This window comes from Molossus molossus, unplaced genomic scaffold (assembly GCF_014108415.1).
Source record: "Molossus molossus isolate mMolMol1 unplaced genomic scaffold, mMolMol1.p scaffold_m16_p_24, whole genome shotgun sequence".
NCBI lineage: Eukaryota > Metazoa > Chordata > Mammalia > Chiroptera > Molossidae > Molossus > Molossus molossus.
The window spans coordinates 496,714-518,482 of NW_023425360.1; the positions used below are offsets into that span (position 1 = coordinate 496,714).

General features: G+C 48.3%; 3 protein-coding genes across 3 annotated transcripts in view; all 3 read right to left on the minus strand.

Moving 5' to 3' along the window:
• Positions 1–293: 293 nt before the first annotated feature.
• Positions 294–6,656, minus strand: PSMA4 (proteasome 20S subunit alpha 4). The gene is made up of 9 exons (XM_036278112.1): positions 6,562–6,656; positions 5,589–5,612; positions 5,328–5,370; positions 4,903–5,065; positions 3,625–3,702; positions 2,946–3,034; positions 2,375–2,505; positions 1,756–1,879; positions 294–668 (listed from the first exon to the last, which is right to left on the minus strand). Exons 2-9 carry the CDS (start codon positions 5,589–5,591, stop codon positions 514–516), a joined length of 786 nt encoding a protein of 261 aa, XP_036134005.1. The 5' UTR covers positions 5,592–5,612; positions 6,562–6,656; the 3' UTR covers positions 294–513.
• Positions 6,657–7,815: 1,159 nt separating this feature from the next.
• On the minus strand, positions 7,816–14,508 carry HYKK (hydroxylysine kinase). The gene is made up of 5 exons (XM_036278111.1): positions 14,476–14,508; positions 13,057–13,421; positions 11,698–11,837; positions 9,056–9,239; positions 7,816–8,276 (listed from the first exon to the last, which is right to left on the minus strand). The coding sequence occupies exons 2-5, from the start codon at positions 13,403–13,405 to the stop codon at positions 7,816–7,818; spliced, it is 1,134 nt and encodes a 377-aa protein (XP_036134004.1). The 5' UTR covers positions 13,406–13,421; positions 14,476–14,508.
• Positions 14,509–18,821: 4,313 nt separating this feature from the next.
• The window catches only part of IREB2 (iron responsive element binding protein 2), a 35,031-nt gene continuing 32,083 nt past the window's right edge, over positions 18,822–21,769 (minus strand). The window contains exon 22 of the mRNA XM_036278113.1: positions 18,822–21,679. Within this exon, the coding sequence (XP_036134006.1) occupies positions 21,569–21,679 (111 nt within the window). The 3' untranslated portion in view covers positions 18,822–21,568. The remainder of the gene's footprint in view (positions 21,680–21,769) is intronic.

Consider the following 21,769-nt stretch of genomic DNA (forward strand, 5'->3'; position numbering starts at 1 on the left):
GGAAGATCCACCAACACCAAAGGCTGTGAGCACCTAGAGGAGTGTGACTGACTTCACAGGAGGGGCCTCACCCGACATGCCCGTCAGAGGCCGAGGGCCACGGGTTCTCCAAGCTGGTAAGGGACCTAGCAAAGAAAACCTTTAGGGCCCAATTCTTCTTTTCCCTTATGATGTTCACATTTCTGTCAATGTAACTACAAGGGCTGCCACAGTATACTAAAGCAGGAAAGTGCACAGCCCTATTAAACCTGGTATCCGACGATTACCGCTACAGACAATTTTTTCCTTCACCATTTCCATTCTTTCCAAGTTTTATTCCCAAAAAGGAGAAAGGGGGGATTAAAAGGTCCATGAAGAGCAATCATCCAACTGAACAGAACTATCGAGGACCCAATCATCCAGGTTACTTTCCCACCATCCAGGTTAAAAAAGCCAACACTTCCTCAGTGTGGAAGGAGACAGCTTTCACACTGACATGGTGCCCAAGAGTTATAAAATCCCCAATTTTGTCTTCTACTTGTCCTTTTCTTTCTGTTCTTTTTCTTTCTTCTCACGCTCCGCCTTAGCTTCTTCTTCCTCGTGTTTTTTGATCAACTGCTCCACTTCCTTCTGTTTGAGAACTCTGATGACCGTCTTTCCGTTCTCTCTCGTTAGTGTGGCAATTTCCACTAGGAACAAACACACGTGTATTCAGGCCGGCGTCCTCAGCACACACACCCAAGGCAACCCCAGGTCCCCCTACACCATTCAGCCTTCGCACACACCTCTTCCATGTTGTGCTCAATGTCACTCATGGATACTTTTATGGGAACAAACCAACTTCAATCTCGTAACACTTCCGCTAACATTCCTGCTGAAGTGTCTTCCTTCTCCTCACCCACTCCAGCCTTCCGAGCTGCCGTTCTGTCACTTCTTGGGGAAAGTGACATCAGCCAATTGCTCAAGTTAACCGCCCACTAAGCTGTGCTGGCCAGCAGAACAGCAATTTCCTTGCTAGGAACTCTGAAGGCTCAGCCACAATCTTTAACCAGTGATTACATGCACTTTTCAGGAACTTTTCACAAGAAAGGCATGAAAAGCAGGTTCCATGACTAAGGACAAGAAAAGCAGACAGCCATCAAAAGGAGGGGGCATTTTTCAAGCAGGGAGAAACTGGAACGCAAACTACAGTAAGCGGAAGCACACAGCAGAGGGCGACCTGTCTGTAAGGCGCCTTCTCAGGAGCCCTGGGGCGAGGTTACCCTCAACTAAGTCAATGTTCCAATCCAGTTTTTGAAAAATGTTCTTTAGAAATATTGTCTTATATGGTTACATAACTTAGCTAAATAAAGCATTTAAAATTGCGAACATGGGCTTAACATACGAGATCAGCAGGCTCAGAAGAGCAGAGATCACCGCACATGCACACATTACACCTCTGGCAAAGTGCAGCATACACGCATATAAACATGCAACCACACACATGCTCCTGTGCACAGGAACACAGATGGCCCTGTCAAGAAGTTGGTAAGTAGCCCCGCTCAGATCTCCACTCCGACCAGTGAGGACATTCAGGCCCCACAACTGATCGGTGCTGACCTTGGTCAGGTCACTCAACCTCTCTGAGCCCCAGTGTCTTCCTTCAGGAAGTAGGTATAAGACCACCCAGCTCATAAGGTTGCAGTTTCCATAAACGATGCTGATGTTAAAGGCCTAACACAGGAGCCACGCAATTCATCCCCTCACAAAGCACACGTTCCAGGGGACGTCAAGTACCTTTTTCAGCAGAGAGCTTGCTAACATCCATGGTCTTATTGAGGACTTTGACAGCTAGAGCAAGTGCTGACTTCAGAGTCATTTCTCCTTCTTTGTAATCTTGTTTTAACATGGACACAGCCGCCTATGAAACAAGAATCAACAGAGAAAATTCCTTTTAAATGTTTGCATCTTTTAGGAATATGAACTGGACAGAAAAATAATGCCTGAGATACGACTGGTGTATAAGCAATATAAATAATTTTGATGGCAGGGAGGGTAGACAAGGGATGGGGGAGGGAGAGGGTGCAGACACTGTGAATGGAGTTTTTAAACTGGGGCTTCAGGCCTCCAAGGGTCCTGAATAAAATGGGGAGGGGTGTCTGTGAACCAGAATATGAAAAAAATTACATCTTATTTTCAACACTTCTCACTGAAAGGTAGCATTTCCTTTTATCACAAATGTAGGCAATAAACCCCAGTAGTATTAGCAGAACCTGCGACTGCCAATACAGTAGTAATCACAGGTGTTAAGGTTGTTGCAGCTATCTTAAAATACTGTTTACACAGATCACCATTTCAAAATCACAGCAGTTATTAGACCTTTTGCTAGATTTTATAGCAACACAAAAATACTCACGGCACTATTATTTCCAATGCATGTGGCTTTCCATCCCCCGTAATTCCCGCTGGGGTCGCTCTGATAGAGCTGAAAGCCGTAGTGCTTGTCCCAGCCAATGTACAGCAGCGAAACACCAAAGGGACGCTTTCCTTTAACGAAGACAAAAACATGCCAACAGTCTAAATTCGGCATCACTACAGTTACTTGAGCTCACTGAATGTAGCTGAAGCTAAGCATTCACAAACTGCTTTGTGTCCTGCCACCATAGATCAGCTCCAGCAAAAGACCACATTTGTTTCTAGGTTTGGACACAGCCAGAGACAGAATAAAGACACAGAAGACTAGTGCCGAGTTTCATTATTGTGTAAAAAAGCTATTTGTTTCCAGATCTGAAAATGTTCTTTTGTTCTCTCAATGGCCTATTAATAAAACATGATAATCTATATCATGGAAGCTAGTTATTTCATGAAGCAGAAATGTATGAAGTGTTTACTTAGTTATTTAGTTTTCAATTTTTTTTACCATCTCAAATTTGTCATTACTCAGAAAATGTTCCCTTTCCGGAATAAAATGTGCCCCAAAGTCCTACCTCCAAACTGTGTATAAGCCTGTTTAATGTCACACAACGCTGTAACCAGCTGCTCACAAGGAATTGGCTCCTGATACTGTAATAAATATCTAGGACAAAGAAATGGGCACATTAATAGTTTTTTTTCTGAAACACTCATTATTCTAAGCAAAATACCCTCTGAAAACAAATCTATGCCATGGAGACAACATAATAGTCACTTGTGCCCTGGCCAGTTTGGCTCAGCAAGAGTGTCGGCCTGCAGGTGCAGTGTTGCAGGTTTGATTCCTAGCCAAGGGCACATACCTGGGGTGCAGGTAGATCCCCCTGCCCCAGTTGGGGTTGTGCAGGAGGTAACTAATCAATGTGTCTCTTTCACATTGATGTTTCTGTTTCTCTCTCTCTCTGGGGTTGTGCAGGAGGCAACTAATTGATGTTTCTGTTTCTGTTTCTCTCTCTCTCTCTCTCTCTCCCCCTCCCTTCCACTCTAGAAAAAGAAAAAGTCACTCGTAATGTGGGATGGAATAGCAGGCAGGGGAATGTCAACATTCATGGTAAATAACGTTTCACAAGTTTGGATTAAAAAACAATAATTTTCAATTAACAGATTTATAATGACTTCACCCTTTGCAAAAATTAGTCCTCCTTGGAAACATCAAACTAGTTTGTATATCATCAATTATGCTCTTTATGACCGTACCTTTGAGCAATGAGCCTCAGTTCATTGGTTAGGACGTTAGCATCGGAAGTGATGCCTGCCACACTGCAAGCCATGTCCCTGGAGGAAAAGAAACAGTGTCAACAGGGAAGATGTTTGAGAGGGTCCTTTACAAGTATTACAAAGTGTCAAGTTCTATGAGAAGTTTACTACTTCGAAGCCATAGAAGTTTTTGTCTGAATGGAAATTTGTCTTTGTAGGATAAACCTGATGTTATTTAACATGAAAGATAAACGTGCCCCCTTCAGTTCTTCAATAGATGTATTTATCACCACCACATCGTGAACAGGGTGAGAGAATGAACATTAGGAAGCTAAAGGAAATCCTGAGAACCTCCAGAAACAAAGAAAAAGCTTTTGCCAGACAGGAAGAAAGACTACCCCATGCTCTTGCATAGTTCGTATTCTCGCCTCCTAAGGCCTGGCTTCACAGGGTTGGAGCGAGGGGACTCAGGGCTAGACTCAGACAAACGGCACACTTCCTTCCTCTGTCCCTGTTCCCTAAGGGCTCCCCTGGCTCTCCCACAGCCAATATCCTCTCACTAACCTAGGCCGCCTGCAAGCTTCCGAGTGGGACAGCAGTGACTGTGGAGGGATGACACTTCCTTGGACGAGTGTATCAGAAGGCCCTATAGTCAGCATTCACCTGGCCCACCACTCGGGGAAGTCTCTAGTGGGCAAATCCAGCTCTCTGCTAGTAGGGAGTCCTGCACACTCAACTATCCGAAACTAACACGGCTCATCTAAACTGTTCCCAGACTTCCAGGAGGTAGGATTCAGAATAATTCAACAAAATTCCTGAGGAGCCATCCTGAACAATATCTTCAGGGGCTGCTACATGTCAGGCACTGTGCTAGTGTGTTTATTCCCTTTACTCCATTTCCTTAAAGTGGCACAACCACTCTAGGAGTCACTGAGGCCCAGCGAAGTTAAACAACTGGGGCAAGGTCACACAGCTTATATCACCAGAATGTGCACTTAACCCAATCTGTGTAACTTACCACACCTACTACCATATCAATACAAAATACTGTTTCTCCACTAAGTGCTTGGTCCTGCACTTCAAGAGGAACACATGAGCCTAAGCCTCAAGGAGATATCAAATAAAATAAAAATCAAACAGTTCTACCAGTAAAAACACAATAAACTGTTCACTTCCATTTTACTATGTCACAAAGAATAGCCCTCCCAAAATATGGGAGATCCTCTTATTTATGTGAACACAAGGTATTTAAACTGTCTTCCCTAGGAACTCACTTACTCATTGAGTTTATAAATTTTCTCGGAGAAAAAGACTTCGTCGAGAAGCTTGTGGATGTTGCGCCGCTCTGCCGCAAGCAAAACACCATCGTTGGCTAAAATTCCCAAACAGGTGCCTGCATGTCCGATCGCCTCCATGGCATATTCAACTTGGTACAAGCGACCTGCAAAACACAAGTGGTGAGACACCAAGAACCCCCTCCCCTCCCGGAACCGGCACCACTGGCCCAAGGAAATCAGGGATGCTGACAAGCCACACACACGAGTCCCACTTTCAACCTCCCGTGTGGCATGTAATCATAATTACTTCAGAGCACAGCGAGAATGAACGATTATAAAAAAAAGTTTCTAGGTTTTATTTTACCCCTGAAAAGTCAAACACTTTTAAAAAATGTTTTGGGACTGATTAAGCAATTTCTATTTTACCTTCTGGAGAAAATATAGTGGTCCTGGAGTCATATCTTCGAGACTGCAAAGGAAAAACAGACAAGTGATTCCTATTCACTGAAAGTAACTCCCACAAGCCCGCAGATCACCTTGTAAAACATAATCTGGCACACAAACTGCCGTGTGTAGGGGGCACTGAGAAGGCAGAGGATGACACTCCATCTCCTTGTCCCCACTCAATTTTCTCATGCAAGTCTGTAAACTGAGTACAAGCATCTTACTGACAGGTGTATAACTTACCATGTTTGCAGACCTTCACAGCTCCTGCAAAAAGAAAATAGGATCCTTACTACCCAGAATGTACAATTTACAAAACATTTCCACGACATCACAAAATCTGTTTTGTTCACTCCTTCAGGAGGCTAACTTGCCGGTGCAGCGACTACGGGCAACAGCGCTATGCCAGACGCCGGAAACCAGGACGGGCAAGACCATCCCGGTCCCGAAGGGCCTCGTCTGGTGGAGGCGGACACAGGGGAGATGACAAAGCAACGTGGAAACGGAGGCACCACAGGTGGAGTGGGAAGAGGGATGGAGAGAATCAAGAAAGCACGTTTCTGAAACACCAACAGAGGCAACGGGCCGGACGCGACGGCAGGGGCGGAAGGAAGGGGAGGCCGTCGGAGCACAGGCACGGAGGCAGGGCGGCCCGCGGGCAGGAGTGGAGAGGCCGGCGCCGGAAGGACACGCGCAGAGGGACGGGGCGTAGCGGCAACCCCGGCACCAGCGCTCGGGAGACACACGGCGGGCTCAGCGGGGCCACGCCGGGCCTCGGACCCCGAGCCGCGCTGCCCAGACGCGGGGGCGCCGGGAATCAGGTCCGAGGGGCCCGCGCGCCCAGAAAGGGCCGCGGGTCTTCCCTCCAGGCCGCGCGGTGGGGGCCGGGCCTGCGGGCAGCGACGAGGCCGCCGGCTCCCCCCACCCCACGCCGGGCCCGGCGCTCACGTTCCCGCGCGGCCCTTCCCGGGACGGGACCCGCGCCCCTGGGGGCGCCCCCGCGAACCAGCCCCGCGAACCAGCCCCGGGAGCCAGCCCCGCGCCCCGCCGACGGCGGCCGGCAGGGGCCAGCTCGTCACCCAGGAGCGCCGCCCAGTCATCGTGCCGCGGCTCCAGGCCGGACCCGTCCTGCCGCGGCGCCCACGACCCTCGCTCGCTCGCCCACCCGCCCGCAGGACGGCGGCCAGGTGCCGCGGCGCCGCAGACGCGGACTCACCGAAGGAAAGACTCGGTGAAGTCTCCACGGACCGTTTCACCTGCAGAAGGAAACCCCCGACGCTCCCTGAGAGTCCGCTGCCAATATGGCTCCCGCGCGTGCGCAGCGCCGCCGGGGGCGGGGCCGAGAACGCGGAAGTCGCTCGGGGGCGGGGCCGAGAACGCGGAAGTCGCTCCGGGGCGGGGCCGAAGGCGCGGAAGTCCTTCAGGGGCGGGGCCAAAGGCGTGGAAGTCCTTCAGGGGCGGGGCCAAAGGCGTGGAAGTCCTCCAGGGGCGGGGCTGCTGCCTGGTGGGCGCTGGGAGATGGGGTGTAGCGGCCCGGCGGGGTCCTCAGCCTGAAGGGTGCGCCATGGGGCGGGGGGAGCACAGGAAGACCCCAGCGAAGGACAAAGTGCAGTTAACAGCGAATCCTGCTCTGCACCTGCGCGCTGCGGCCACTGCCCTTCAGCACTGTCACCTGGGACAGCACCAGTGTGGACCCCAAACCGGGCTCACTGCTCCTTGGTCCCCCCCTTTGCCTCTCACCTCCTCAGACGGATTCTCAACCTAGTGAAAGCAGAACGAGCCACCAACACACAAACAGCACTTCTTTACTGAAACTCATGTTTTAATGTGTGTGTTCATTATCCGTCTCTCCTTGCTGGCTTCATTCAGTCCCTAGGGAAACTCCCCACTCCTCCTGTTTTATGTTACTTGGGAGGCTGTAAGGCTGACTAGGTCCGGAATAGGCCACGAGAGACTATCTGATTTGAAATATTCTTTGTGTTTCATACACAAGGCAAACCCTTGACACGCACAGAAAAAAATGACTGATCATGTAGTGTTTCTTTGTTTAAAATATTGTCTTGAGATTGAAGACCTTCTTCTGGCCGGTTTGGCTCAGTGGTTAGAGTGTCGGCCCTCGGACCAGAGAGTCCCAGGTTCGGTTCCTGCTAAAGGCGCAGACCTAGGTTGCGGTTTATCTCCGGCCCCAGCTGGAGTTGTGCAGGTGGCAACCAGTCAATGTGTGTCTCTCACATCGATGTTTCTCTTTCTCTCTCCCTACCTTTCTCCCTCCCACTCTCTGAAGATAAATGCAAAAAAAAAAAAAAAAAGTCCTCAGGCAAGGATTAAAAAAAAAAAATATTGAGGAACTTAGTGGCTTCACATGTCTTCATCCGTTACATCCACTCCTTTTTAACTGTGCAAGAAAATGCCTCATAAATTTATATTTGGTCCTGTTGGGTTACCCAAGTTCATGTGAGCTTTTGTCCAGTCACATGGAGATCCCAGATTGGTAGGACTCAGCAGTGTTGAACCAGATTTCTTCGACAGCTTTCTGGCCCATGTCAAACATTAGCTGTAAATGTTTCCACCCGGTTTTTGCAGTAATCATGAGATACGCCTTGTTCTCTGGGTGTAACTGGCAAGAGTACGCGGCCATGACAAGCGATTGACAAAAACGGCTGCACACAAGCAGAAACAACGCACCCCTCTCTACAGGTGTCAGTGGGATTATACTCTCAAACCCTGCAAGGACATGACCACCTACTTGTATAGGATCCTTGCTTTCGATCATCATGTACATGATGGTGATTGCCACTTCAAACACATAGTAGCCATAGCTCATGTCATCAAAGTCCAAAACCCCAGACACGTGATAGACAGCATCTCCAAAGGCCGACTTGCGGGACTCAATTAAAATGTTGTGGTCATTAAGATCTCCATGATTGATACCTGAAAGGAGAAAACTCAAGCTATGCAAAAATAGTCATTTAATCCCCCAGTTCATTCTCTTTCTAGTTCTCTTTCTCAGGCTTGGCCATCGAGTAAATGGATGAGCAGTCAGACAGATTAAAGAAAAAAAGCCAAACCCTATTTTTCTTGAAGTAAAATAACTTCCTCTGAAAAGGACAAAAACAGTTAATTTTGGTGGTGGTTTTGCTTTTGCTTCTCACCAGTACAAGGCCAGCAGATGAAGAATGTAGTTGCTGTGTGAACATCTGATTTTGACAACTGGAAGAGGAAAGGGAAAAGGAGACTTGCCCCCAGCCAGAAATGTTAACGGCACACAAATATTGATATTATAAGAAGCCAAGGATCCCAGAATGGACCAGCTGTGGCTTTATTTTAACCTAGGATTTCCAAAACAAAAACATTTCTGATAACAAAGTAATTCTGAATTTCTCATCTTTTGATTACTGGGATAGTGATTTTTTTTTTTTTAATCCTCACCCAAGGACATTTTTTTTTCTTCACATAGAGTGGGAGGGAGAGAGAGAGAAAAACATCGATGTGAAAGGGACACATCGAGTGGCTGCCACCTGCCTGACCAACCAGGGCCAGGGACAAACTACAACAAAGGTACGCGCTCTTAGCGGGAACTGAACCTGGGTCTCTCTGGACCGCAGGCCAACGCTCTAACAGCTGAGCTGAACCGGCCAGGGCTAGGATAGTGATATTTTAAGTCATTACTACTCAAAGAAAAATACTCATTTTACTGGTGGAATACTCACACTCTCGAAAGTGACATAATTTGGTCACAACTTCATCCTTGAACAGCTGAATGACCCGTTCCACAACCTCACGATTTCGATCCTGGCCCAAGGCATACAGGTATTTCTCCAGAAGAGGAACATTTTTCAGGTTCCAGATGAAGTTCTCCCGATGAAGACATCTTAACTTTGGGTGATGGAATTTCTAAATCAGAAGTAAGAAACTTAGACTTGTGGCAGTGTGAGCAACCACAACTGAGAGATGGGTCAGGAGACCGAACCCTGCAAGGGGCAGGCCTGGGGGGTGCCTTACGGAGAGAGCTGGTATTCTCTCACGGGCACAGACTCGCCCACGGACACACGTCCACCAAGGGTGGCAACTTCACGCCGCACAGGCCCTCTCAGTTCTGAGAGCGCACTGCCATCTCCCTTCATTCCCTTCATTGTGTGAAGACAGGTGCTCTCCCCACATGGTCTGCCTGGGCCCCTGGCTGCCTCTGTCTTCATCTTCTACATTTGCTCACTCCCCTCTGACCACACTGACCTTCCTGCTGGTCAGAGAATGGTCCAGACACATTCCCACCTCCGGCCTTTGCATTTGCTGTTTCCTCCTCCTGAGATGCTCCCCCAGATATCTGCATGACCTGTGCCCTCATTTCCACCTGGTCTTCATGAAAATTGCCTGTGGGAGGGCTCCCGACCCCTCCGTCCAGTGCTTTGTAACCTAGTCTCTGTGCATATGTTCCTCTTAAGCACACGGCACGTGTCCCTGTCCAAGGTTCACCACGAATCACTCACCTTGCTGTCTGTCCGCACTGGCAGGTAAGCCCGCGAGGGGCAGGGACTTTGTTTTTCATCTGTTTCATTCGCTACTGCGCCCCCACACCTGGAACAGTGCCTGGCGCACAGAGGCACTGCTCAAGCAGGATCTGCTGAGTAAATGTTCTCAGACTAGAAAATTCTGGAGTTAGAAGGGCCTTTATACTGTATCTAGAGTTCTAAACGGCTTTGCCGCTGTTACACAGGCTGCATGCAGTTCAGAGAGGGATCCCAAGTCGCTGCTCCAGGGCTGCGGGAGGACCGGGGTGCTGATGCCGTCCAGACCCCCTTCACAGCGTGGGGGCCACAAGGCGCCTGGGGGCTCCCAGTGCTGTAGCGTTCACACTTTTTGGACATGACCTCTCACATAAGAAATACATTTTTCCTCACAGTCCAGTGTACATCCAACACACAGATAAAGAATAAAATGCCTCCTAACCAGTGTCACCCCAATAAATTCAATAAAAAGGAGGGAAAAAAAGGTTCCAGCCAACAATGCGTAGACCATTACCTGGAGCTGGAGAGCCTTCCCCTGACACTTGTTATTGGACCACGTCCCTGTAAGTGGCCACATGGCCTGTGTTTGCACACTTCCTGCAGGATGTCCTCTGTCCCTTCCTGAAAGGCTCATGTTCTTGCTGCTGCTGAGCTGACGTCTGCCTCAGCCCATGTCCAGCACTCATTCCAGCATGACCCCTGGGCCATGGCAGCAGGGTCGGTCCAGAAGCTGGACTCCTGCCCCTCAGCATCTTCTCTTCTGCAGAGCAAGCCTTCCTAGGTCCTTCAGTTATTTGTCACGTAACTTGGTTCTGACTCTCCTGCCCACAGTGAAGGTGACGCTCCAGCTGTGTGCTGGACACGCGGGAGCTTTGCAGAGTGAAGGGAAAGGTGTCCCTGGTGGACAACATGGCAAGGCACCGAGGCCCAGTGCTGAATGGGCACATTTGGGCACTGCAGGTGCACGGAGGGGAGACATGAACAACGCGACTGAGGGGCGGAGGCAGGGACAAGGCCACCAGGGCCTTGTATGAAGAAACGCCGAGGAACTTGGCCTTTAGTTCAGAGGCAGTGAGAAGCCACTGAATGATTCTAACTGCAGCACCGACAAGGTCAGATCTGTGCATTTAAAACGTAACTCTGGACTGGTGTGAAGAATACGTGGGGGGAGAAGACCCTAAATGCAGGGTGGCTGCAGTGGTCAGCAAGGACAGTCAAGGTGGGAATGGGTGGAGGAGGTGGATCCCAGACACACCTGAGAGGTTGAATGGACAGGACTTGCTGAGTGACTGGAAGTGTTTTGCTGTGATTCCTTTTCGGAGTGTTTATCTGGCCTCTTAGGACACAGTCCTCCAGCACAGGGGATGGTTTTCTTTCCCCCTGTGCCTGCATGTAAGAGGTACGCAGTGAACATGTATGAGTGAATGAAGATGCTTTGTAGGGGGGCCTGGGGAATACCAGTCATACATGACACGATTTCTACAGGACAAAAGCATTCTTAACACAATTCATTTTAATCCACCGTAACGTAGCTATTGCTACATCCAGAGCTCTGGCTGGTTACACCTTATCTGGATGAGAACTGCAGGTTTTAATTTGTGACCACAGACTGTTTCCAGGGAGCAGCATAGAGACTACCATGAATTTCTAAAAATGTGAGTAATCTTACCAGTAAGCCAGCAAAGCGCAGACCGGGGCAGAGAACCCTGTCTGTTTCCTTTATAACACTTCAGGAGACGCCGTATGGAAAAAGAGAGCCTGAACTTGGGCTTATTTTAATAATAAAATAAATCAAACCCAGACAAATGAAAGAATTCTCAGAAACAAAATAAAACCCCAAACCGTACCTCCAGTGTCTTATCCAACTCGGCAGCCAGCCTTCCGATTTCATATAATAGCTGTGGGCGGATAGGAATCTCAGCTATGGGTCTTCCCGGGAGGTAAGTCAGCAGCCTCACCAAGTAGCTCTTGATTTCAGAACCACCATCTAGATGAATGATAGGGTATATCCTGTCAAGTCGCCTCAAAAAAAAAAAAATTAGAGGCTATTCTGCCTTTGTTATTTTATTGCAAAGAATAGAACGGACAGAACAAGAGACAGAAATGCGCTAACCTAAAACAGCAGGATTCTCCGAGGCCGGGCTGAGAGGATGAGGCAAGAAGGCAGAACAGACAAACCTCAGAACATTGGGATCAACCGTTTCCAAACCAACAAAATGGCAGCCCCAACTCTGCAGGCCTCAGCTCCAAACATACATGACCTACTCCGGTAAATGAATGGCGAAAAACAGTTTTCCGTAAGTTTACAACTGAGGAGCATGTGATATAAAGAAATAACTGTTTCAGCCCGGCTGGTGTGGCTCAGTGGACTGAGGGTCGACCCATGGACTGGAGGTCCTGGTTCAATTCCCGGTCAGGGCACATGCCCGGGTTGCGGGCTCAATTCCCAGTGGGGGACGTGCAGGAGGCAGCCAATCGATGTTTCTCTCTCACATCAATGTTTCTTTCTCTCTCTAAAAAGTCAGTTAAAGAAAAAGAAAAAGAAAAAACTGCTTCAGAATCACAGGCTCTGCAAGTGGTTTGCAGCACAGTAACTGCCCCTCAGGGACCATGAAGCCTCATCATTGGAGCGACACACAGTAAAAGAATGCACGAGCAATTAGGGGAGAAACAGTCAAAATTTCAAACCTTAAAAAATTCCTAGGAATGTATTTCAGGCTGCTGCTTGGAGAACCAGCATTTACAGGTGAAAGGAACTGATTCTCACACAGGAGGACTTGTAGTCAGGAATGTCAGTGGTGTGCCCATGTCACACAGTCATGACAGTGCTCGGACCTAAAATTTCTGATTTCTAGTTCTGCGTTTGTTTTTTTGGTTACACCACAGCACTGCAATAGACAACTGGTCTGATGAATAAACGTGTTTAACTATTTTTCTGCTCAAAAAAAAAAATATTGAACAGAAACGTTCCCGATTTACACATGTCCCCTCTTCCTCATCCATCAGGTTACAGTGCCTCCTGGCTCTCACCACTTCTGAATCCGAGCCCCAATCGCCCCTTGGCTGACACTGTGGCCTCTCACAGCTGCTGAAAAATAGCCATGTCTACACTCGGAAGAGGAGCCTGTTCTTGATATTTCTACTTGGAACCAAAATTCAGTCATGTACATGGACTGGTGATGACCGGCGAGTCGGTGGTGTCTCACCTACGGACATGAGATGGGTTATGTTGTCTCCTTTGGTACGACACACTGAGGCTGTCGGAAAGCCAGCTGCCTGCAGGAACATGATGATATGACTCTGCACCTCGATCAGGTCTGGGTTTTTGCTAGACTCGGTATTGCTTATTTTGAGGACATATTCCATTGGGCCGTCGGTAGTGTGTTTGGCTCTTGAAACGCACACGTGAAAGTTTTGGTCATCATAGCTAGGAAGCGGCTGGATCTTGGAAACTTTGAACCCAAAAACCGATTCCACCACCGCACAGGCTTGTGCCTCACTGAAAACGGGTTTGGCAGAAGCCTGTGGTCGCTGGTCACCTCCACATGACATCATGTCCAAGGGAAACAATCTATTAAGGGAGCACAGAAAGAACACTTGTTTAGATCATTTCCCCTAAGACAGGCCGATGTTTCTCAACATTGATTCTGTACTTCTGATGATTAATTTTCACTCATAAAGTTATAAATGGAAATCAGTAAAGGAGATAAAGAAATAGACGTTTTGCAGGTGAGTAAAAATCCCCGGGCCATAAATTATTCCTAAACCCACCTCACAAACTATAGGTATGTTTGTAGGGACAGAACACAGACCAGGAAAGCACCTTGGTATCACCTGCTCTAAGTCCTCCCTGACCCACCCCCATCAACTCTATTTACAGGGGAAATGAGGTCCTCAGAGGTTAAGCGCCTTTGCCCCAAAGTGCAGACCAAGTTACAGCAGAACTCAGCTCTCTGGATGCCTAACCCATGATGATGTCCTCCTGACTATATCACCATTACTTTGAGTTAAAAGAGAATCAAAATACTTTTCTATCCACAAGTTTTGCAAAATTGTAACAACAATCATCAGGTGTAAAGCGTTGACGGCCGGGAGGTACCCTGGCAGACGTGAAAGGGAGCTGTAACATCCGAGTTAACCCTCATCACGGGTACCCTCAACGACAGAAAACTAAAAACTGTTCTAAAAGAAACACCCACGTGACACGGGTTTCACGGAGTTCCTGAGAAAGTGCACAGGGAGCGAAGGTTTCCCGTCTCAAGCCAGAACACCACCAGCTTTGTTGTGCAGCAGGGGTGGACCTTAAACTCCTGCAAGGGGCACCGGTCGCGTCCCTTCCTCTCGCCCGCACCCCGCGGGCTACAAAGTCCAGGAACCTCGAGCCTGGCCCTGGCGCCAAGTGCGCCCTTCTGCGCCTGCAGCTGCTCTGCTCCCCGGGGCTGGAGAGCGGAGACAGGCAGGCAGAAGTCCGTACCCCAACATCTGGTCGTGTCCCAGGGGCGCCCAGGCCGCTGGCCCACAGCGGGTGCGGACCTAGAAAAGTGGGGAGTCGAGTCTGTGCCCACGGACACGAGCAGGGCTCTGCTGGGAGCCCCGGGCCCACCCCCGCTTCCCCGCCCGCTCACCCTGCGCGACCCGCGGTCCCGAGGCGGCTTCCGCGGTCCGGCAGCCCCGGCTGAGGTCTAGACGCTCGCGTGGGTGGGAAGGTCTCGCGCGGCCAGATCTCGCAGCGTGGGGTGGTCGCGCCCGACTGCGGTGCCTCGGCCGGCCCTTGCTCGGAGCCCGCGACCCTGACTTCTGATTGGTTCCCCGAGAACCCTCCACCACCAATCAGCGCAGAATACGGGAGGCGAGGCCCCGCCCACCTCCCCCGGCCAGCCTGCAAACACAATGCAGGACCAGGCTTCGGATTGGCTCTCCGCGGCCCGGCCCCGCCTCCTGTCCTGCACATGCCATTCAGAATCCGGCCGCCTCCCTGCAGACCGGGGCCGGGTGTTTCTGGACTCTGCCCCGCCCCTCGGCGAGTGTTGAGTGGCACCCGCAGTCCGCCGGCCACGGAGGAGGGGCTTTGTGGGCCGTCCTCGTGGGATCTTAGTGTCCTTTTCCCTTCCCCTCTGCAGGCAGCACGCGTCCCCGAGGCGCCTTCGCATTCAAGGCCTAGGAACGGCAGCTCTTATGGGAGGTCCTGGCGGTCGGGCTGGCCGCGCGCTGCACCAGACCGAGCTCCCAGGTCTGCACAGAATGGTCTTACCGAATAGGTCTGCACACGCCTAGTGCTGATGGGGAACCGAAGCCCAGGGGCGCGAGCCTCGGCCAGACACAGAGCACCCCGTTTTCTGCCCTCTTCCCAAGGCACTGAATTCAATGCAATAGATAGAAAGAGAACGGGGAGGTTTCCAGGGGCGGGTGCCCACAGCTCAGGTCTGGTGCGATGAATGATTAATTTACACTGAGCAAGAGAATAGTTGGGTCAGAAACTTTAGTCCAGAGGAGTCTCTCCCGGCAGGAAGGTGCAGAAACACGTGATTTTCAGCAGGCTGCCTGAGAACCTTGCTGTAACAGCGGGGTTACTAGTAATCCTCATTGTCAAAGGCACCAGACTCCAATGGGGGGCTGGATGTGCGTCTGCAGCCTGCAGAACTTCTCGTTGCTGAGGGATCTGGACACCCGCTCACTCAGGTCCGCAACTCGGTCCTTATTTTTTGTAGATGCACTCCCCCCCCCCCCCCATGCGTTTATTGTATTTTCTCCCTATCAGGATATAGCACACTCAGTTAACTATAGTGACTTGATTGACTTGGGTATTTTCCAAACCTCTGTTTAGGGATGGCCTTTCACCCCTTTAGATTAGGTTCTTATCTGCTTCACTTCTAGTCTAATCTCCAAGTACCATTCTGTCTTTTTACAGCCACAAGGCGACATTCTTAACATGTTTAATTCCTTGAGGCTGTCAAAGACCAACTGTGATTGGACTTTCTGTAACTAGAATCTGACTCCTGTGGGCCCCATTAGGCCCCTTCAGGCAGCACCTGAATTCCTTACCCCTTCACTATGTTTTTTCTCCTTCTTCTTCAGATGAGGGAATGGAAATGAAGATTGGAGTCTAGAAACCGGTAAGAATGAAAGAGACAGGGCTACTCCAGTTGGCCCTCGTTTATGGCAGTTAATCAGTTCCAGACTCTACCACAATAAATGAATTTCCGCGAAGTAGGATTCCTTATGTATATTCCGTCGTCTCCAAGTGTGAAGGGCAAGGGAGGACCGCAGACCCACACTGCCTCTTCCCACTCAGTGACCTTCTGTGGAAATACTGTATTTTGTGACTTGCCCTTTTCACTGTAAATGAGCACTCCTGTGTCTTTAAGAATAGACTCATATGTGAATCTTTTGTGCATTTTAAATGTCTTTAAGATACTGTTCAGTCCTATTACTGGATCTAAATCAATAGTGGATATCGTGATGAGAAAAGCTCCACCAATCTGATGGACATGTCACTGTCACACTGACAATTCTTTTCTTCTTCACCTGGCCACTGAGACATGTAGTGGCTCTCAGAAATCCAGTGATCAAAAACGAGTGAGCCTGGCCAGGGTGGCTCAGTGGGATGAGTGTCATCCATGGACTGAGAAGTCCCGGTTCGATTCCCAGTCAGGGCACATGCCCAGGATGTGGGCCTGATCCCCAGTAGGGGACGTGCAGGAGGCAGCCGATCAATATTCTCTCTCCTTGAGGTTTCTCTCTCTCCCCTCTAACATCAATAAAGAAAAAGAAAAACTGGACTGAAGCAAAAACGAACAACTGGCCGAGTGAGATTATAGACGTGACTTTATAAAACATCCTATAAAAGGTAATGCCCCAGAAATTTTATGATACTCCCTTTAGCTATGTACTGCAGGTTATTTAAAATGCTCAAAATTCAGTGCCAACATCATGTAAACACAAAATTCAGTGACAACTCTCATTAGACAAGCAAACTTTGTGGGGATCACTCATACACCTGCTTTCGCAACGTGTGTTCTATTTTTGAAGTGTACTAAACCCAAACTTTACAGTCTGATATTCTGAAAAACTTATCAGCCAGATAACTCACATCAAACCAGAATGAAAGAGCTTAAACTAAACCAATTTATAATTAAAGAGCAAAACTGACATCAAGTGACAACTGTAAGCCAACAAAATGCAACACGGGTGATGGACTGTTTCCTCACAGCACTCCACACATTGCCACCATCAATGTGCTGGGCTGGTATTCCCTTTGTAATGCTGACTTTTTAGAATGTCGAGTTAGAATCCTTGGGAAGCTTAATATGAAGGCCAACTTATAATAAACTTTAATCATCCATTGAGGTTGCCATTAAGAATGAAAGGGCAGGCCCATGGGCAGCTGACCTTCTTTACAAAACATGTCTTTAGAGGCTCGGTTCTGGGTCCCAGGTCCAGATGATGTTTTATGGAAACACACTAGTGAATGGCCAGTGGAGGGAGCAGGTGGTGCCATCAGCTGGCTTGTGAAAATACAGCACCTGCTACTTCAAGAAAGGGTCATTCCTCCTATGATACACAGCTTACAGCACGACACCCCCACTCAATCCTTGATGTCCACTTTAATATGTTACTTCCGTGGTAAACGATCTCCTTTATGGAGGTTTCATGCAGTGCAACTTGTGGAAGTACCAAATTTTAGATGTACCAAAGTGCTGAGAGGCATAGTTAAAATAGGGAGCATTAGAATCAGTAGGTATAAGCTACAAGGAGGCAGATTTGCACTCAAAATAAAATCTATCTTACCATCTGAACTTTAGATAACAGAATGGGGTTGCCCAGTCTCCACCTTTTATTTATTTTTTATTTTAGAGACGGGGTGGCGGTGGGGATGGGGAGAGAGAGACTGATTCCTAGCTCCATTCATCTGTGTGTGCATTGGTTGATTCTTGTATGTGCCCAGTCTGGGGAGTGAACCGCCAACCTCAGCATACTGGGGTCAACGCTCTAACCAACTGAGCTACCGGCCAGGGCAGCAGTCTCCATTTCTTGAATAGTCAAGAAAAGGTTGCCCAGTTAGGTGGTATTTGTACAAGGGATCCTGCTTTGGGGGGAGAAATTGACCTTTTCAACTCTGAAACGTGATGAACCACCCTTGACCCGAGGCCCACTTGCCTGGTTCCCTCCAGGCTATCCCTGTCAGACGTCTGTCCACCTCTTCCTTCTCACTGGCCCAGGAACTGAAAGGAAGTACTCGATGCAGGGATGAAAATGACCATGGTCCATATTGCGGCAGGCATCTCGTGTCCGAATATTTAGACATGTTTACTTATTATTATTTTTTATCCTCACCTGAGGACATTTTTGCATTCATCTTCAGATAGAGTGGGAGGGGGGGGTGGAGAGAGAGAGAGAAACATCGATGTGAGAGTGACACACCAACCAGTCGCCACCCACACGACCCCAACCGGGGCCAGGGACAAAGTGCAACTGGGGTACGTGCCCTTAGCAGGAACTGAACCCAGGACTCTCTGGTCTGCAGGCCAACGCTCTAACCACTGAGCAAAACTGGCCAGGGCTAGACATGTTTATTTTTAAAGAGAAATTTCTGGACGACATCCTATTTCTTTTTAAGCTACGGTGTTTTGTTTTCAATTACCACTATATATATATATATTTAATCCTCACCCGAGGATGTTTTTCTATTTACCTTCAGACAGAGTGGGAGGGAGAAAGAGAGAGAAACATTGATGTGAGAGGGACACATCGACTGGTTGCCTCCCACATGACCCCTACTGGGGCCGGGGACAAACCACAACTGAGGTAGGAGCTCCTGACTGGAATCAAACCTGTGACTCTTTGGTCCGCGGGCCAATGCTCTAACCATTGAGCAACTGGCCAGGGCTACCACAAAATATATTATTAGAAGAGTCAAATATGTGATAATACAATTTTCTTTATTAAAAATAATTTACAGCATCAATAACATATACACAATTGTCATCAACTGAACTTTGCTTCCAATATATTTCTATACAATACTTAACATCGTTGAACTTAAAACTGATACACTGTTTTGTTGGCTTTAAATAATTGACAATCTGTAGTTACTTAAGTGAGATACATGTTTTCATAGTCAGGTATCATGTGTACAGTTGATAGAAATATCGGCACCGTCACACTAAGGAGAAGGCCACTGGAGAAGCCCGGGTCCACCTGCCTCCCCTCTTTATTGCTCCGGGTCAAACTGAGAGTCGACACCCAGTACCTCAGTACCGTCTCCCACACCGACAGGCAGAAGGGAAGGGTCTTCTCATCCGACCACAGGACACGTCAGTCAATGCATTCCTCCCACCGTCACTCACCACCCAGAAGGCCATGCACACACTGTCACGTGTGTGCGAACAAACATGACTGTTCTAGGTCTGGCTGTGCTTTTCCCTTTGGTGACACTGAAGTTTGGTCACCAGTGGAGAACTGAGCAATTTTCTGGCTAAAGGGATCCTGACACCTTATTCACACATCACCTTGGACATCTAGAGATAAAACAAGAAAAAATGGCACCTGCCAGTATGGAAACGTCAGGTAGAACAACAGTGATCCAGAGGCCGGGTGCCATTTCACTGATGTCATTTTATGGGGAGTCACATACCCGAAGGCATGAGACATGGCGATCGTGTACAGCATGACGTGCTTTTCCTCCACCCACACCTCTTGTGTGACCATCACACGTCCTTGCCACAATGTATTCTTTACCCAACACCCCCCGGATGTCGTTAACCAACGAGACCAGTAAAACAATAAAAACCAAGAGATGCCACATTTGTGAAAACACAGTATTTGGCTAGAGGCAGAGCTGTAGGTACACACCGGGACTCACATCCATGCATCCCCTCCCCAACTGACAGTTGTGCTTTCAAGCTTTTTGGTTCACTGTGTACAAGCAAGAGGTTAGGGGACCCTTGAGATCCTGTTCCTGAAATACAAGGTGCGCTTGTACTACTACTGGGCTGGGCAGACTGGGCAGTGCAGTGCTTAATTCCCAGCTGGCTTTGTCTCCCTCTCCTGGGTCAGATGTGTATGACACCCAGGTCTCTGCCCACCGGCTCTAGATCATAATCTGCTGAAAAATAATGCAGACACCCCTCCCCATTTTGGAATTATTTCTTCAAAGCCTATCACAGGTATTTCAACATTCAACTTGGAAATTCTCTATCCCTAACTCATGTTTTCATGTAAATTAGAAACACATGCACTGAGAAATACACAGAAAAAATATTAAGAACACAATTCAATGTGAAAGTACCACAGAAAATACTTATACAAAAGGGAAGTTGTCAAGCCCTTGCCCGTCTGACTGTGTGAACCGTCTGCAGAGCATTCTGCAGGCTGACTGAGCGCCTGTGCAGAGGGCTCCAGGTCTCTGCTCAGGTGCCGAGCACAGGGCCCTGGCTCTGGGCTCTAATGAGGAGTCATGGTAACTTAAGTAGGTCACACTGAAGATCTTTATGTGAAAAAAAAAAAATCACTGTAATCACCTTTTGCTGTGAAAGTTAATTTCTTGATTAAAAAGGGGGCATAGGACTTTCTGGAATTCATCATCCAACCTGTTTCTTAAAAACTGCTGAACTTCTTGGTGACAGGGCGTTCGAGGCGGTAAACAGATAGCATCTAGAGAAACATGGCGCTGGGCAACAACCTCAGTGTTCCATCCCAATGGTCAGCTTTGGTTAAAACAAAAGAACGTAACACCACGCACAGAATCATACATCCCAGGTAAAACAATGATTCAAAATGACAGGAAATCAACCTAAATAATTAAAAAATAACCGACATTTAAAAATGCCTATCGCTGAGCAACCATATAATTTAGAAAGGACAATTTAAAAGTCTAGAGGAAATAATTTTAGTGTTTAGTGATTAAATAAAATTCTCTTTAGCAACTCAAACTAGGGTGGAATTTTGGTTAATGACACCCAAAATGTTAGGTCCTAGGAAGTGATGGCATCACATACGGTGAGCAAAGTCATCTCCCTCACTGCAGACGAAGCAGAGGGCCCTGCCAGAGGCCTCTGCAGCCACCGACCAGGTAACTGAGGGCTGCAGGCACGGTCCCGGCGGCCACTGCTCGCCGGTGGCAGGCACCTGCTGCAGTGGTTTCCTGTCACGTCCGTCCTCAGGACAGTGATTCTGTCTGGGGCAGGCTCTACCCTTTGATAGAACTAAGAAAGCCAACTACATCCAGCACAATTCTGAAAAGGAATGAATATATCTGGAAGTCCACTTATGAATCAGATTCCAACTTTCACGATTTTAGAGTCTAATCTGGTTTCTTATGTTTTAACCTCCTACTTTTCAACCAACAAACAGCCGTATCCAGTTTTACAGAAGCAAAACTAAACAACTTCAGGAAGGTTCTTCATATAAGAATCTTCAATACAAGCTCAAATTCTGCCTTTATTTACAAAACAGTCTGATAAAACACCCCTCATACTTACCGATCTCTTCCACAACACACTTCACACGTTGATTTTAGCAATGTTAATAGCACCATTCATATAGTATTTAAAATCAAGATTTCATTTCTGTCACTACGTGATTCATAATCGATTTCATCCATGGGTGAGATAAGCGAGCGTCCGGCACCTGCAGCTCCATGGTGAGGATCCCTGGGTCCAGCACGAAAGGCCTGGTTTGCGGTCACCAGACTGGGAAGGTGTCTCTGGTGAGCAGGTACTAGGGGAACTTCCGTGCCACGAAGTTCAATAATCCTCCATGTTTGAACAATGTTATCTCCACGTCATTTTCAAATAAAGCCATCACGCTGAATACTTTTCCAGTGCTTGTCTGTAAACACACAAAAACATCTCAAGACGGGTGAAATCTCTCAAGCGTTGCTTAGTGGTCCAGACCATTTGTCCTCATATGTGAGGACTG